This window comes from Vanessa tameamea, chromosome 2 (assembly GCF_037043105.1).
Source record: "Vanessa tameamea isolate UH-Manoa-2023 chromosome 2, ilVanTame1 primary haplotype, whole genome shotgun sequence".
In the NCBI taxonomy this organism is placed as follows: domain Eukaryota; kingdom Metazoa; phylum Arthropoda; class Insecta; order Lepidoptera; family Nymphalidae; genus Vanessa; species Vanessa tameamea.
This window is the reverse complement of record NC_087310.1, coordinates 9509456-9527233: the sequence shown is the minus strand read 5'-3', so window position 1 is coordinate 9527233 and position 17778 is coordinate 9509456. Positions and strand designations below refer to the sequence as shown.

At 30.1% G+C, this 17778-nt stretch overlaps 1 protein-coding gene across 4 annotated transcripts in view; it reads right to left on the bottom strand.

The window, feature by feature from the left end:
• The window catches only part of Capt (capulet), a 36622-nt gene extending 20401 nt beyond the window's left edge, over positions 1-16221 (bottom strand). Inside the window, exon 1 of one of the 4 annotated variants that reach the window (XM_026632126.2) lies at positions 16067-16221. Coding sequence is in view for 1 of the 4 variants with exons in the window: in XM_026632123.2 (XP_026487908.2) it covers positions 421-577 (157 nt within the window). In the remaining 3 variants the exon portion in view is untranslated. Of the gene's footprint in view, positions 1-420; positions 608-10295; positions 10560-11908; positions 12467-16066 lie in introns of those variants that run through there. The other 3 variants (XM_064220862.1, XM_026632125.2, XM_026632123.2) reach the window with 3 other exon arrangements.
• Between the last annotated feature and the right edge of the window lie 1557 nt (positions 16222-17778).

Genomic DNA, 17778 nt, shown 5'->3' with positions numbered 1-17778 from the left:
ATAGGTCATTAGGTTTCAAAAAGGGTATTAAAACCATATCAACTGTGTCCCTAATTATAAATGTCTAAAGTAGTCTTAAAATAAACATTAGATAACTCTATTAAACAGAAGTGTTGATAGCAAATTCAACCGATGAGTATTTATATAAACACAATTAAATTATGAGAAGAATTATATTTCATACGAGAAAATTAATTACATTTCGAATTAGGTAATACAAACTTGGAAAGGCCAATTACTGCTGAGTTTGTTTTACGTAATTAAGAAGCGAGTATCAAAATATTAACGACGCACAATTTTACTTTCGAGTAATTCATATGTAAATATTTCAAACATTTATCAACTTTCGATCGTTCAAATTAAACCGACGAAAGTTGACAACATGACCCGACACGAAAATAAATACATAAATATTCGTACCATTCGATATATCTTCACCTTCATTTTCCTCTTGATTAGACTCAATGAGAACTCTATTGACCGCGCCCTCCTCATCATCAGACAAGTCTTTCTTTTTACGCGCCTCAAACATTTGTATGAGATGTTTCATGTTCTTATTGCCACTTTCATCATCCATTACGAATAAAAAATTATAATCAAATTGAAACAGGAATATTTATGAATATTAGTTACTATACTGGTCACTCCGACACGAATGTAGCGTCAACGAATCGTCATTATCTAATGACTAAGTTGCAGATACGATGCGATAATACCGAGTATTCTACAAAAACATGATAAAGCAAAGCTAACCGATACGTTCACGACTGTAATTCCTTTGAAACGAAAGAGACAAATAACAATTATTTTGTCATATGATTAATATTACTGATTAAATTACAAGACTATGGCAAAAGTAATAACGATTAATAAAATATTTATTAACTGTTATTTTCAGCGTTCCCACACAATTATTTCGAACTCAAACAGGCAATCTGCCAAAAATGTTTTTTTTATTCATCCTTGATTTCTTACCCTCGAGCCTAGGGCAAATGATTCAACATTTGTCTAGCGATAAAAATTATAAAAGCGACAGCGACATTTTTTTCTCATACAAATATACAAACATAAAATTTCTTCTTAATCCGATAACATTTGACATAGAAATTGATTATACCGTTGGGATACAGGTTTTATATTTAACCTTTAAAAAAAATACTAATTTCATATACGTTAAGCGAAGCGGTTAACAGTTGATAGAAATATAACTGCTTAATTCAAATAAACAAAAGTATAATTCGTATGCAATTATTCGTTACCGGTATTAAAGAGTCATGAGATATTATCATGTCGTGTCAACGAGTAAGACGATAAACATTTACTCGCAAGAATTATTATTCACTTCGTTAAACAGAAGCAGTTCGGGAGAAATTACTTAGAACTGCTATAAAATTTCTTCGAAGAATTAATTATCATATTAATCCGTAAAGGAAAGTCAATTATAGCCAGGCATGAGCTTTTTCCAACACTTGTTGATAGATACTAGATACATATATGGCAGAATTTCATCCTTGTTTCTACACGTTTTCTTTTTTTCGAGGATGGAATAAATAAAATACGTTTCAGTTTTAATGTCCTAATGGTTCTTAGTTTAAACCTAATCATCGGGTAACTTTCACGAGTTAGACGCTGAGTAATCTTGGCACAAAATTCAATAAAAATGTTAAACAGGTCTGTTTTTTTTGGAGTTCGAATGTAGTGTAGTGTAAAATTTTCACGTAAAATTATAATTAATCATGATATTTGTTAAAAGTATTTTATGAGTATGTTGTCTATATTTGGCGATACGTCGATAAAGATAATTCCGTTACACTCAGCGAGTATGCAGTAATACAAAAGAGCGTGTACCACTTCGAATAATAAAGATAAAAGTTCTACAGACGCAAACTTTTTGTCTATTTTAGTAATTAGTATTCCGAAGTTAGACTGCCCGTAGGCTTTAATTTTACTTTACCAGCTACAAAGTAAAAGTACAGGTTTCTTTTCACCCTTTGTTTTCATTAATTTTGATATTATTTACCAAGATTTATCGGTCCAAGGTACTTTCTTCAAGCCCAGTACCCAGGTACTAGTTATTCTACCAACAAAGAGATATCTCATATTCATTTGAGAACAAGGTTAACATTTTATTGTACCAAAATACTACATATAACTCAAATAACAGTCATAAAACTTAATTATTCGGTAAAATGAAATATTAATTGTGTTATATACTTTTCATTTGATCGTAACAAAGTTGATTACCTAAATTAATGTAACAAACCTCTGAGGGCTTAGTTCAGGGGTGAAGGGACTGACATAGATAAACATTTGTATATTATATAGGTATCTATGTATATATTCTGGACAATGTTACTTACAGAAAATGCGAATATTTGGTTATATGACCTTTCATCTTTTAAAAAATAATTTATGATGACTGTACTCATTACATATGATCGCATTTAATTTTGGAATTGTTTTTTAATTTTTTAGACGATTTGGTCAATAGAGCACCTGATGGCAACTGATCATCACTGCCCATAGACGTTGGCAATGATAGAAATATTAACTATTCCTTACATTGCCAACGCACTACTGACCTTGAGAACTAAGAAATTATGTCCCTTGCGTCTGTAATTACACGAACATGCTCAGCTCTCAGATTGTAACACAACAATACTAAGTTAAGCTCTTAAGCGATAGAATATGTGATGAGTAGGTAAGACCTACCCAGAGGGGAGTAAATAATATATTATATAATAAATATAATACGTGATGTATACATATTTAATAAGAATCATCTTACCTCGTTTGACCGACCTTAACAATAACTGATTAGATTGTAAATATTTAATTAGAAGTAAATATTGACAACCTAATCAAAATCGTTCATAATAATTAATAGTAGAAAAATAAGCGGACGCTATTTCATCATTCTTATACAATTGTGATACACTCAGGTCACGATATTTCTGTCTGATTTGCGTGTTCACTTCTGTTTCAACAACTTCGTCAGGTAAGTTATCGAGTACCCATGGTATAGTGTATTTTCGTACGATGTTTATTGTTTTTGTCAGGTCAATTATGTTTATTTAAGAAATCTTGTTTAGACAATGAGTAATCAATTAGTTTTTTTTAAATATCAATTTTTTTTATGTTTAGTTACACGTTATTCATCTTATAAAAAGTATATAACTAAAGTATAATAAAAAACAAATGTCGGACGGCAGCTGAGTTTCCGCTAGTATGAATTAAGCTTTAAATATAATTACTTCCTTGATTTCCTTATAAGTACATCCGAATGAAAACGCCGCTAAAATATAAATAAGCGTTGTTTGTAATTTAATTACAATACATTTTATTTACAAAATGGAACATTTAATTATTGAATTTGTATATTTTTTCTTTGTTACTATATCACGTTGGTACGCATAGAAATAATTTAATGATTTCTTATCAAATAATATATTATAAACAAATCCGTACAGCCATTAATAAAATAATTATAAAAATAAAATTGACCTATTTTGTGCCTCGATCGAATTATTGTACTCATTCATTATAGTGAAGTATTTAATTTAATGAGAGCTCTTGACGTCTAAAGGGGAGAATGAGGTTTGAACACACTCACTCACTCACGTTTATTTTCGTGCCATTGCACGGCCAAGGCCAGTTTAAAATGACTAACATCGTTACGTAATTGTGTGTACGAGATCCACCATCGATAGATTATTTGGTGATGTTGAATCCATAGCTCTAAGGAAGCTTAAATAAATATTAATTAAACAATGATTAGACTATATTAGTTTAGGTTATAAATAATTAAATACGTTGAATATCCGAAATTCATACTAGAAGTCTGTTTGAAATTCATTTCATAAAAATAATTAATTAATAATTGTAATTATTTTAATTATTTTGTCACAATTGATCTATAAAACAATGGCAGAATAAATTGGTGCTTTGGGTCAACTACAATTTTTTTTTTTTACTTTGTAATTTTAATGGGAAAACGTCCAATAAAATAATTAGCGGATATTCATAAACAGATACCAGAATGTAATGAGAAATGATAAATAAGAATAAAACTAGTTTAATATGTATTTACTTTTTAAAAACATTTGGACTTATTTGTGAAACATAAATACTTAACGTATCAAATTTAAGAATAGTATTTTTTTTAAATAAATGTCGTTAATTAATAATATCAAGCAGCCATGTCAAGCTTGCACAATATCGTATATTGACCACAATGAAACAATTACAAACCACACATCAAACGTAGATCAAATTAAACTGTACTAGAATATACACAAATAGACTTAATAAAAATAATAATGGGGTTATTTAATAAGAACTTATTAATATTTATCTAAATTGTAAGTAAAATAATTTATAGTATTAATTCTAATGTATACAAAATATCAATAGTAAAATAATACAAGTATCTCATTATAAAAAATGCTACTTCGAAAATGAAAATGTGTCGTCATTAAGAGCGTAGTTTGTAAGCGTGGGAATTCATTTTAGAACACACACATAGGTACTTTTCAATAATACAGTTGCATTGTGCAGTGTATCGTACGCATCCCCGGAGATAATTAGTTGCTTGTTTTCGGTGCAACGAATAAATTAAATTTTCATTGCGCGTTCATAACGTAGGATTTATAAAAATACATTTAATTACGAGTAATGTATTAGCTATAAGGTTGTCACTCGCAAACGCAATTATAAATTATTTGTTAGCATAGGGTGCGGTCAGAGTGCATTAAGATGCCAAATATTCATTATGATTTTTATTGTTTCAACTGCTTTCGTCTAACTAAATAATAATAATTATTTTCTTGATATTTTAAGGTTGGTAGATATACCGAATTAAATTAAAGTAAAGACACATTAAATAATCACTTCTTAAATTTTATAAATATAAATAACGAAGTTAAATAAATTTTTTTTCAATACTCTATTTTTAAGTAAAATATTCGAAAAAAATATTTTAAATCAACTTCTCGTCCATTTCGATACAAATACTATTTTTCATAGTGAGCAATTCGGTTTTACAAGAGGTCGCTCGACAACTGATGCGTGAATAGCACTTCTTAAACATATTTACGATGCTTGACAAAAATCACAGAATGCTATTAGAGTATTCTGTGATTTGTCTAAAGCATTTGATTGTGTAGAACACGAGACGCTTCTTTATAAGCTCAAATACTACGGTATTAAAGGTAAAGCTCTTGATCTCATTGCTTCATATTTAAGTCAAAGAGTCCAGCAAGTTTTCATTAATGGCATAAAGTTTTCTGGATCTACGTTATAAATGAGTGTTCCACAAGGATCAATTTTGGGTCCCTTTCTATTTCTAGTATATATAAATGATCTTCCTTTCTATGTTAAAGGTATTTGTGTTATAATGTTGTTTGCTGACGATACTTCAGTGATTTTAAGGTAGACAGGAAAAAACTGACTATGACGATGTGAACGGTGCATTATCACAGATACACGATTGGTTTACAGTAAATAATTTAATTTTGAATACTCAAAAAACGAAATGTGTAGTTTTTACCCTACCAAATTTTAGAAAGCAAAATTATAATATATCTTTAAATGGTTGCCGTCTTGATGTAGCCAATATTACGGTTTTTTTTGGGAATAGCATTGGATTCCAAACTTCAGTGGAGTCCTCATTTATCGTCCCTGACAGGAAGACTCAGCTCCGCAGCATAAAAATTAACAATTGTGTCCCACGACACTCGCGCCCCACCCTTATGCTAACTTGTCTATGTGTGCGTAGACGTTTAGCGAAATTATAAGAGTCGGCTCGAAATAAAAATTGACGTGCTCTCACCTTGGGCTCTGGGGAGGGACTGAAAATTTATTGACAGCGATGTCGAATAATAAGTCAAAACCGTCAAATGATTTTCTCCATACTAAAATGTATGGACGACGAATGCCAAAAAGTAAGCAATATTTAAATAAAAATTACTATAATATTGTGAGATATAATAGAAATTGAACACGGTGAACTTATTATTTACACTTTCGTGTCCCCATTTAACCAAAAATACATGTATAAACTAGCCGCTAAATAGCTTAAAAAATGTTAATAGAAAAGGTCGATTTCAGTGTTTGGAGTGATGTTGACGATTAATTTACCAGGTTATTGATACAAATTTTATAAATATCGTCCGGTGAAACTTGAGATATATCTATTGAGATACTGAATGTATTTTTTCATCCATAATCAATGCTCCAGTTTTAAGATATTTTAAAAATAGTAAGCGCTATTTTGGCGTTCCGCAAGGACTGTCCTCTTAATTTACAAACAATTGTTACTTCAATTATTGTATTGTAGTAAGTATCATCATCAGTAGTATCATCATTGGCTTGTCCCTACGCTACATATTCGAGGTCAGCAGTACGTTACAAAAACGTTTTGTGTAGATTTTTACGCTTAGGGTTTAAGTTAGGTTCCACCGACCATAATTGTTAGACCGGCTTGTAATTGTTAGAGGCAGCCAATGACGCAATAGACGACCAATGAGCTTTCAAATTAAAGACAAATTAGTCTTAGACCAACATTGCAGAAACTGCAGTTAAGTGCTGATGGGATTAACGACACTCACTTGTTGAAATAGTGTATTCTACTCTGCCGGAAACTGGAAACATTTCAAATATTATTTATTCAGTACCTTATTACATTTTATGAAAAGTTAACAGAGGACAATTTTAAGAGCAAAATGTTCCGAGATGAGTTGCAGTCACTTAATGACATCTTCCGCCACAACAGTTTTACATCTATTTTTACGTTTAGATGCTACCAAGCAATTAAAATTACTCTCAAAGTTTAATTAGTGTCACGATTAGTCCCAGTGCTAGTGCATATATGTATACCTTCTGTAACGTCGTCAAATAACATCCTAGCAGTAGTGAACTCTAATGTTTTATGAAAGCATAATTATAATCCAGTTTCAACCAAACATTCGTTATGATATGAGAAGTGTATATTGCACATGTATTGTTAATATGTTCCAGCTAACTATTGACAAATTTAAATCGCCAATTTATATTTAAAACACATATTTGACCCCTCGTTAACTCTTACAGGAGATTAAACTATTTACTAGCTCGACGTGAAAATTGAATAGAAAAATCGATACATAACTTTGTGAATGAGATCAAACTAATTAGGTCTATTTATAGATGGAAAGTCTGCATAGAGCAGTGTTGTTTAAATTCTCTATTTTTTGCAAGTACTTAATGAGAGTCACCTAATTAATTGGCACAGTACTAGAGAAGTTTATTTTTTGGTAAAAACTTGATGCTTCACATAATAATTAAAAGTTTTAAATTACTTTTGAAATTAAATTAATACCAGTACTAAGTACGGGTAAAGATGCTCGAACTATCGTGGTTTTTTAAGTATGTTAAGATAACATATATTTTTTATCTTTCCCTTATAGGTAGTATTGGTCAAATTTTTCGCAAAAAACAGAGTTTGATTGTATTTCCTTACAAATATATATTTTACATATAAATATATATATATTGGACAAAATATCCAATCAAAACATATATCAAATGGGCTATAAGTCATAAAGTTCAATTCATTTTTTTTAAAATAATAATCTAACTGCAAAGTACACGGATTTTATCTCGAGCGAAATTCAAATATAATATTATCAACAGTACATACAGACTAAAATAAAATTTGACAGTTGAAATTTAAATTATTACGCTAGCTTGTTTTTTACATATTTTTTATTTGATATAACTTTTTTGTGTATATTTCAACTAAGCATTGCACTGGTAACAAGATAACTATTAAAAAAAAATTGCGTGTAATATTGTAGAAATATTATTTAAAATATTTCCTTAAGAGAGTAGGACCCCTTACAGCAGTAGGATAATAAGGGACCTTTGCTTTATAATAATCAACCATTGTAGAACCATAGAACTGTATTGTAGAATTATATTGTAGAATTTATATATTTAATAAATGTAAAAAAAAATCAAATCGATTTCTTGCAAACAAAAAATAATAGCCCTACTATAAGAGTCAAAAATAAAACTAATATCAGAATAAAAAACCATTAGAGAAAAACAATAGGCCATACTTTCATTTCATAAATAACAAAATTCTAAGAGGAATCACATTGAAATTGCCCTCAGAAATAAGGGTTTGACATGTACTAAATAATACGAATGTTGAAAAAATATTACGCTTATCATTCGGTATATTATAAAACTCCGTATCTAGACGCCGCTGGCACATTTTTTACTACCGTAGTTAACTATTAACTTAATCCAAGTAACATCTGTTGCTCACGCTTGCGTGACATGTTAGATACCATCCAGCTATAATAGGTATCGCAACAATACTATTGGGTCTACTGTAAAGCCAAGTGTGTTACGCTTGACCTACGCACACACCCATGGAAATTATTGACTCTAGTAATTACATGATTCGATCGAGATTACATACTTTTGGCGTGTTCGCAAATCTATCGTAACGTATATATTAAGAAATTAAAACCCTGCGAATATGTTCGCACAATATTTATTTTTCGCGTATTTTTTTTTTAGCGTATAAATACATATGTCCTTATTCGGGGCCCCAAGCTACTTCAGTGTCAAATTCAATAAAAATCTTTTCGAAAGTTTAGTCTTAATTAAGTAACAATAATATAGACAAGAGTTACTTTCGCATACATAATTTAATACGAATATAGATTAGTATAATGCAAACATAAATTGTTTAAAATTAGCAGTGCTAAGATAGATTGAACTAGCTCGTCTTGTAATCTAATGTTTCGTGAAAGTATCCAATAGACTTTGTTAATGTTGTTTATAATGATCATTAACATTATACACTATGATACGTGATTGATATTGATTGATAAATGATTTAAAAATGCATTAAGACTAGATCATAACGTACGCAATAATAAAGTCAACAGACCTATTTTCCCTTACATTTAACATTTCACATTTGTAAAATAACTTTCATAAAAATATTTTATATATACCTTACATATAAGCACCTATTCAATTTGCTCCACTTGCCTTTCCAACCTTCAACTGAGCGCCAGACCCGTACATTTTTAACGACGGACTTTATGTGCAACGGCGTTATACAACGACAGTGCGGCCGCACTCAAATTATGCAGGTAGTTTAAGGTGTATACTTTAATTTGCTAAATCTTTTGATCCTAACTTGGCCTTAGTATGACCCAAATGACATTTAGAATCGTATGGTTTTGTAACTACAATTTAAAATTTTGTTTAATTTGAAGCTCATGTAATTTCTCAATTGTAAAGTTATTTAATTGAAGACAATATAAATTAAATCTGAGAATTACTGTAGTTTTAATTAGCGCAATACCCTAAGCTAAAAAGCCATAAATTAAACAAGTAACCAGAGACCAAAACTAATTTCTTATTTCATTATAATCCAGTTAAGAACATAGTCTAAATTATAAAAAAACAGCAAACAGGAAAACTGTACAAGCCATTCAAAGTTAAAGATACCTCTTATTGTAATATTATCGATGCGACAAAACAAATATTTTTTTGTATTTGCTCCGTACTTGATATATTCCATTGCGATGTAATTTTATTAGTAATAATACTATTAAACCCTCGAATAGTAACAAAATTAACGTCTTCAATAGCTCTACCCTCTCCGCTTCGTTAAGATCCTCAATAGGATGCTTGAAACCCCATTTAATTTGATACCCATACCAAGCAGACCGAGTTCAGTTACCGAGTAGTATCACGTTGCTAGCTAAAGTCTGAAATGGTCTATTCAATGATACCGTCACAAATTGAATTAAATGTCAAGTGTGGTACGAATTTAACAACATATCAGATCGGACAGTGTTATTTTAAAAACAAAAGTATGTAGTAAAAAGCGATGTCTGTAGATAACAAATCGACCAAGATAAGAGTTCAGTCAGAACAAAAATAGCATTGAACATTGACATTATTCAGAACACCCCATTTCTAAAGATGTTAATATATTTTATCATTTTACTAGATATTCGTAACTTCGCACTCTCGAGACTAATAATTTTATAACGAGATAAAGATCCATAACTGTAAATAAAACAGATGCTTAGGAGCAGTTTTGCTAAAAAGAAAAATCGAAATGTTGTGACATGATACAAAACCGGCGCCAAACCAAAGTTTTTGTGACTGAGATAAGTACCTATTTATATATATGTGTTTAAAGAATATTTTTGACACATCCACACACGGTTTTATATATAGACTTGCGAGAATATCAAGTGAGAAAATATATGGCCACTTACCGACGTAAAAGATGTTTTGGAAAGCTTCAATAATATACAACTACAAAATAAGTAAACACATAACAGTTTTTTTTTTCACGCACTGATAAAATTATATATATACGTGTATTCGTGCGCGTACGCCGTCCAACACTGACTCCAGCCCGAGAACGGATGTTACTGTGATTCAGACCAACCGGCTGTTTTGCCGGCCACTCGTTCTCTAGAAACTATACTGGCAAAGGCCAACATTATCATCTAAACACGCCCGCTTTAGTACAGTAATGAGTCATAATTATATTACTGTGACGTTGATCACACGTACAAGTAAAAAAAAATAAGAATATACTATACTTCTACAGCAACACAACACAATCATGTTTTTATCGCTTTATATTCTTCTAACATAAACATATGTAACTATTATTCAAGAAATAATATATACAAATTTGTTTGCAATTACTATATCTATCCGGAACGGGCAATATGCGAAGCCCGGATACTGTATTTACACTAATACCTTGTACTAATTTCACAGGATAACCCGCAACAGCGGTTCCGCCTAATCAAGTAGCAGGTGTAGAACGAAACGTTATCCAAGTAACGTTGCTTTTTCGTTAATGAATGCACTATACAGTTAGTTTTCAACTTTTAAAACAAGAATGTTTCGCTACAGCTTTCGACATTATTAATCTTAAAATAAAAGGAACCGCGCTCTTAAAAATTAAAAATATAATACGTTTACAGAAATATATTCAGATAAATTATATTTAGAAACAAAATTGATCCGCCCTGTTTTAGTCGATGACTTCATGGTATTTGCGGCATTAAACAGATGAGATTGTTCAGTTTATCTAGGTTTATGATCTTTTATCTTTATCATTGCAGATATAAAAAAAAATATATATTATTAAAGTTCTTCAATTTTTGGTACGTATGGTAGAATTGTAAAATGCATATGAGAATTACCGTGCAAATGAGAACATTAACCGAAGCTTGTTAACTGTTTATGCTCTTTTTTACGTTAAAAATACTACAAATATCTAAACTTATTAATTATAACTTGATTACTTGTTTGCTGTCGTCTCGTGTAAAAATTCAATTAAATTCATCTTCTTAATAAATAAATAAATGTTTGTATAAAAGAGACTTTTTGAATACAAACGTTTTATGTAAACTTATTCTACCCGTACGTAACCGGGACGGGTATTGAAAATTAACTTAAATTATTCAAAAATCAACAAAAGTACAGAATTTTAGATAATACTGATGCTGGAACGTCTGAGATATGAAAGCAGACCGGCTTACTTGGGCATCAGCCAACCGCATTGATTTTTGCCGACCGCAAAACTATGGGGTGGTACTTTAATAAAACATAAACGTCTAATACAGATGTGTTTTCACGTGATTATTAATCATTAAAAATAAAAATACTATTAAAGGATTTTTGCAAAAAGATCAAATATCAATAAATTTTATAGCGAGACAAAATCTAGAAAATATTTTTGCACAACATAAGAGAAAAAGTTTAACGAGCTGCTAAGAGCAAATAATCGCTCCTCTTCTCAATAAAAGTTATATGATAATAATAGTGGACAGTTTGATTTTTTTTTATTATGGAAATATATTCATACCTGATTCAGCAACTAGTGGCCCTAGAGGATCAAATCGTACACGATGTTCGACTGCACCTCTAGCAGCGCATACTAGGTCCGAAAAGAAACGGTGTCTCCGCAAAGCTAACTCATCGCGGCCAACAGGCGTAGCTGGAGGTTCCCTGGTACCATCTGCATCGCTCGGTACAGAGGCTTTCTCGAAAACATCGTCATCATCTGAACAAGATTCTTGACTTGTTTTTGGTAGTTTCGCTCGATATTTTTCACCAATTTCCCCACTATCGGATGTCGATTTGAGTATACCAGTGGATTTACGCCTGCCAATACGCACGTCTACGTTTGTGCGGGCTAATTCTTGTTCAAGATGCGCTAAATCTTGCAATGTAACTGCATTTCTACCACAATCAATAGAATATCGCTTGAAGTCTATGCGACTTTTTTTAAAATCAACAGAAAATCTCTTTTTTACAATGTCTGGTTTCGCAAACACGTCATCTGTATCTTCTTCAGACTCCTCATCAAGACAATCATTAGTTTGGCTCTTTAAGTTTTGGTCTAACAAAACAGTACTTGAAACGGCCGGATCAACTTCAACTTTATCATCTTCAGTGTTTATACAACCTTGGGGTGGATTGCATGTAATTTTTGGAGTTTCTTGTTTATCAGTATTTATGTCACTGCTTACTTCCATAATTTCTTTGCCTTGTGAAGAGTTAGTGAGAGGATCCATATTTTCGGATTTAAGTTTGTTTTTATTAACTCTTTTACTTGGCCGCGCACAACAACTTTTAAACATAATTTTTAACCAACGATAGTTATAATATTCTATTTTCTCTATATAACATACCTTTAAATTTTTATATACTACAACGTTAAATAAGAAACCTCTAAGAATAATAAACAACTGATAGAATAATTCCTTATTTGATAATAACTCTTAAAAATAAAAACGGTATCATTAATATTATATTTCCGTGTGATAATAACGTGTATAGCATAACAAAGTATTGTTCGATGTAAGAGTTCGTAAGGTCGGCGGCCGGCCGAGCGCACGGCGGCGGGCGACTGGTGGCACTGGCGCAGGGCGGATGCGCAGCCCGCTTGGCGCATCCTGCCACCCGCGCCCATTTCGTACAGCTCGTGTACAGCCCGCAAAGCTTACACAAGCTTCTCTATTCTAATAACAAATATTATACGAAACTATTTGTTTATTGAAAGACCTCTCGAAATTAAATCAAATTTAAACATTACTTACTTACGTCTAAATGCAGATTGTCTTTTATTCACTTCGTTTATCAATTGGTGCTCCCAAAAGTTGTTTACAATAAGTAATTCTTGCAACAGTTATTAATTATTTTATCGTGTAAACTAAGTGTGTAATAGAGGTGTATGTAATAGCTAAAATTGTTGCTCATCTAAGAGTAAAAAGCTGTATCTTCTATCTCATTATGTCTATAAGCCAGGTCAATGCTCGTTAAAATAAATTTAAGAGAACAATAGATCCTAATCCTACAATTAAATTGTTCTGTCTTATCACGGTACATTCACAATGAAATGTTAAACATTAAATCCATAAGGTTACCAAATCACTTTTTTTAAGCGTTTCGCGGAAAACTAAATAGACTTGTTAGTGGAAAGTCGTTACTAATTGCTGACAATGAGAATATGCATTCCACTTTATGAAGTTTCATATTAATATTAGTAACTCTCATTGTTGTCAGATCAGAACAGTATATGTGTAGAGTGCATTAAATTAAACCCATATAGTTAATGTGAATTGAAATTATTTGTTTAATATGCATATACTCGTATCTAGGTTCGTACATCACAATTATTTGACATAGAACATTTGTAAATAAAGTGTTTTTAAACTAATTACATGTTATGTTACATTTATGTATGTTCAGCTTAAAAAAAGAAATCTTGTAAACTTTAAATGGCTGATTTATATGCGTGCTGACGTCTGAAATACTGATATTTGTTTATCTAATTCAGACATAGACGTCTTACTAATTTGTTAGATTAACTTTTGCATATTTTTTATTTTTTTATTTTTATAGGTACCTAGTCTATTTAGTTTATTTTAAGATTATGTATGTGAATATAAAAATAAATAAAATTACAATTAAATGCCGTGCCAAACTCTGGCAAACAACAACAAAAGACTATAACATAAATATATCCTAGAGATGCGGATTGGTCAATAAATTTGTGGCAAGCTAGGTGATATACACAAATATATCGTAACGACTGTGGTTGCCTGCAAATAATTACACGGCTCTGGATGCAAGAAGAAGTAACGCGCCTGCGTATCTAACGGGAAAAATATTACGTACACATAACCGCCGCAAACAAGCCTTCAAAATAAGACTTTAATAACTGATAATTTGATCATTATAATTTATATTTTATCCCATATTTTAATATAACTTTTTTTGTAAGAGCTCAAATATACTCATATATACTTCAATTATGAATTTTTCATAGTCATTTTGGTAAAATGTAAAATATTTTTGAAATCTAGTTAACGTGTTACATGTTTTCACTTCTTTCAAACAAATTTATCATATTGAATTCCAAGAATGAAAAATAATTGTGAAAAATATACTTAACTGTAAATGGTATCACCACTGTTGCTACTATTAAAAATATGATAATGAAATTACTCACCTACTATCGGACTAAATCATAAATCCTGTAGTACTGGTTCTCCACATAGGTATGGTTGGATAACCAATCAATACAAGCAGAACACATAGAAAATTTTACTTCAGACATTTAGACAAACACATTGTCAACAATCTATTAACGCTAAGAATGCACTAATTGCAAAAAAAAAACATTAAGTGTACTTATATTAAAGATTATTGGTTTTGACACCATTTGTATAATGAACAAATTTTTGTAAATAAATAATTAAGAACTATTAATATAGGATACTCATGTTTTTGGCAGCTAATGAGTTCTTGTCATCAACATGGCATAATAAAATGTGCTATTAAAACTTATATAAATAAGAATATGGTTGTCGATCAGAAGGAGCGAAGCAACACTTAAAATGAATAATTTCTAATTGGAAAGGAATAAAAAATAGAGACTATTAATATAAGTAGATTTTCCTATGTCATTGTTGAAAAAACAAAAAGTTTTTTATTAAATATTATATATCATAGCGGATATGATATATAATATTTAATAAAAAGATAGATTAATTAAAAATGCTTTCAGGTCACTGATGTAACTGAGCTTTACCCTAAAACAAAGAAATTGGAATAATTTGTTTCCAGTACAGAAATAATTACCAATCTTGCTCTAGAGATATCCTTACATAAGGTACAATACAGTAAGTTGTAATAGAGTATTTGAGACAAAATTTTAACTATAAGAAAGAAAGAGGTTTTATAAATATACATGTTCCTAATTTTTCCTATTATACATACCTGCATGTACCTCACAGTATCTTGTTTCCACATCTAATGTATTAGCCCAATAATGATTTAATACTAAACCTGTTTGTGCATACAAATTAGTAATTACTTATTTTCTAATATAATATTTTAGTATATAACAAGCATACCTACTAATATGTTTTCATAATAACATTTTTTTAAATGTACCATTGATTTATTACGATTAAATGATTTTGATTACTAATAAAAAAATCAATATAGCAGATATTAGTCAATGTAGCTTTCTTTACAAGGTAGGTAAGGTCAACTTTATAGTAGCTTGAGACAATATCAAACAACCAACACACAAAAAAAATCTATTACTGTCACTATACAACAAAATGAATACAATAAATTGCAATCACATTTGTGTATCTTTTTTTTATCAAAACTAAATTTTCTGATGCTCCTTAACGATTAATTCCCGTTAGTCGTCGTTTCTTAATATCGGTTCGAATAAACCAGTTACTTTATTTGTTATTATTAAATTACTGAGATAAACTATAACTGAAATGTTTGGCTTTGAATAATTTAACCTACATATTAAATCCAACTCACTTTTACCATCAGCAAGCTAAATTTATTTGATAATTTGCAAGGAAAACAACAAATACATAAATGTAATATTGCAAGCTGCTGTATCACAATAAATTAATCTTATGCGGTGATGTCAATATAAAAGTATATTTCCTTTTATAGTCATGAAGGTAAAAAAGTATGTACTTACGATTACTGTGAAAAAGTTAGTATGTCGTAGTTGACTTCGAGCCCGTTATCACTTATTTAATTATTTATTTTGTTGGCTATAATATAAAAAAAAATCAGTCTTTAATAGATTCAATAGGTTACTTGTCAAAAAATTACAGCTTAGTTTTAAAAAATTGCTCACATTGCCAGTACCAAAAATTATCACATTATTATATCTTGCAACCGAGTATCATACAGATAGCGAAAAGCGTGTCAAATAAAATTTAATTTTAGTTTAAATATAAATAAATAAAATTTTATTTCAAAATAGTAACTAATGTGAATTAACTTTTTGTTCATTACTACAGGCACAAAGGACATAATATCGCAGTTCCTAAAGTTGGTGGAGGTGACGCATGAGTGTGTAAAAAATTGTTAACATTCGAATGGCGGCTGGCGCCAAAGCTAACAACTCTAAAAACTTTTAGTGTCTTAAGTCTTGACTAAATTTAAAATGCTTAGAAAAAAATCTACATACTTTTTATGTTTTTGAATTCATTTGATTTCTATAAAAATAGCATTATGTGCACTAAAAACGAACTGTGGTTGACTTCAAAAATATCCGAATTCTTTGAATAAGTTGTCTATAAAATGCTTGGTAAATAAAAATATTTGACTTTAGAAAGATAAAACAAAACATTCCAAATATTTCAAATTATTGCACCAGATGCCATATAAATTAATTTTCGAAAATATTCGAATGAATTAATTTCGTGAAATATAATTATTATAATAAAGTATTATTAAAGCAAAGTGTGATGGAATTATTCTAATTAAATTTTTATTGTTATTTTCATCAATTCCTATTTTATACATTAACGGTCAGTAGGAATAACACATGCTTATTCTCATATTCTGGAGTCTTTTGTAACTTTAAAAAAAAGGTAGATTTACCTATTTTTCCGTAGGATTAGTCAAAAATTACAAACTTTTGATATCATATATAGCTCCAAGGTTTCAAGTTAGTGACACTGTACGGCGCCAATATCTATGGGCCCCAAGCGGTCACCACTTACCATCAGGTGCTCCATTTGGCCCTCCACATAGGTACCTATACCATAAAGTTTTTTTTATATAACCAGTCAAATGTATATTGTATATAAAAATAAACATTCGAGCGTTTCAATAGCATTGTATATTATATGCATATTATATACAGGGTTATTTGGGATATATAGCTCATACAAAAAGTTGTCACATTTGAGTACTACAATCTAGGAGGTTATTAATATTTTTCAAATAACCCTATATACTATATAATGTATCGGAGAAGATTTAATTTTTATCACATTATAAGTTAAGGTTTACTTATACTTTACGACGTGTCGCTCTCGAGAGAGCGCGGCGAAATTCACCAGAAATTTGAAAGCAGATTTTTTTACTTTATATTCATATACGAAGGAATTTCGTATTCGGTACAATCTACATTCGGCCCATTTGTAATTAATTTATGAAACTAAAATAAAAGATTATTTCTAATAATAAACTATTTATTTTATCATAAACTTCAGTGCAATTAAATTTGTTATATTACTAGGTCATTTTATTTATTTTATATAAAAGTGTTTTCACTATTGCTGCATTAAAGGCACAACGAAATTGTTTATTTCATATTTGTTTCTTTGTATAGCATATAGTATGTATACCCGCGTAAATAAAAAAACGACAATGGTAAATGGAATAGTTAGCAAA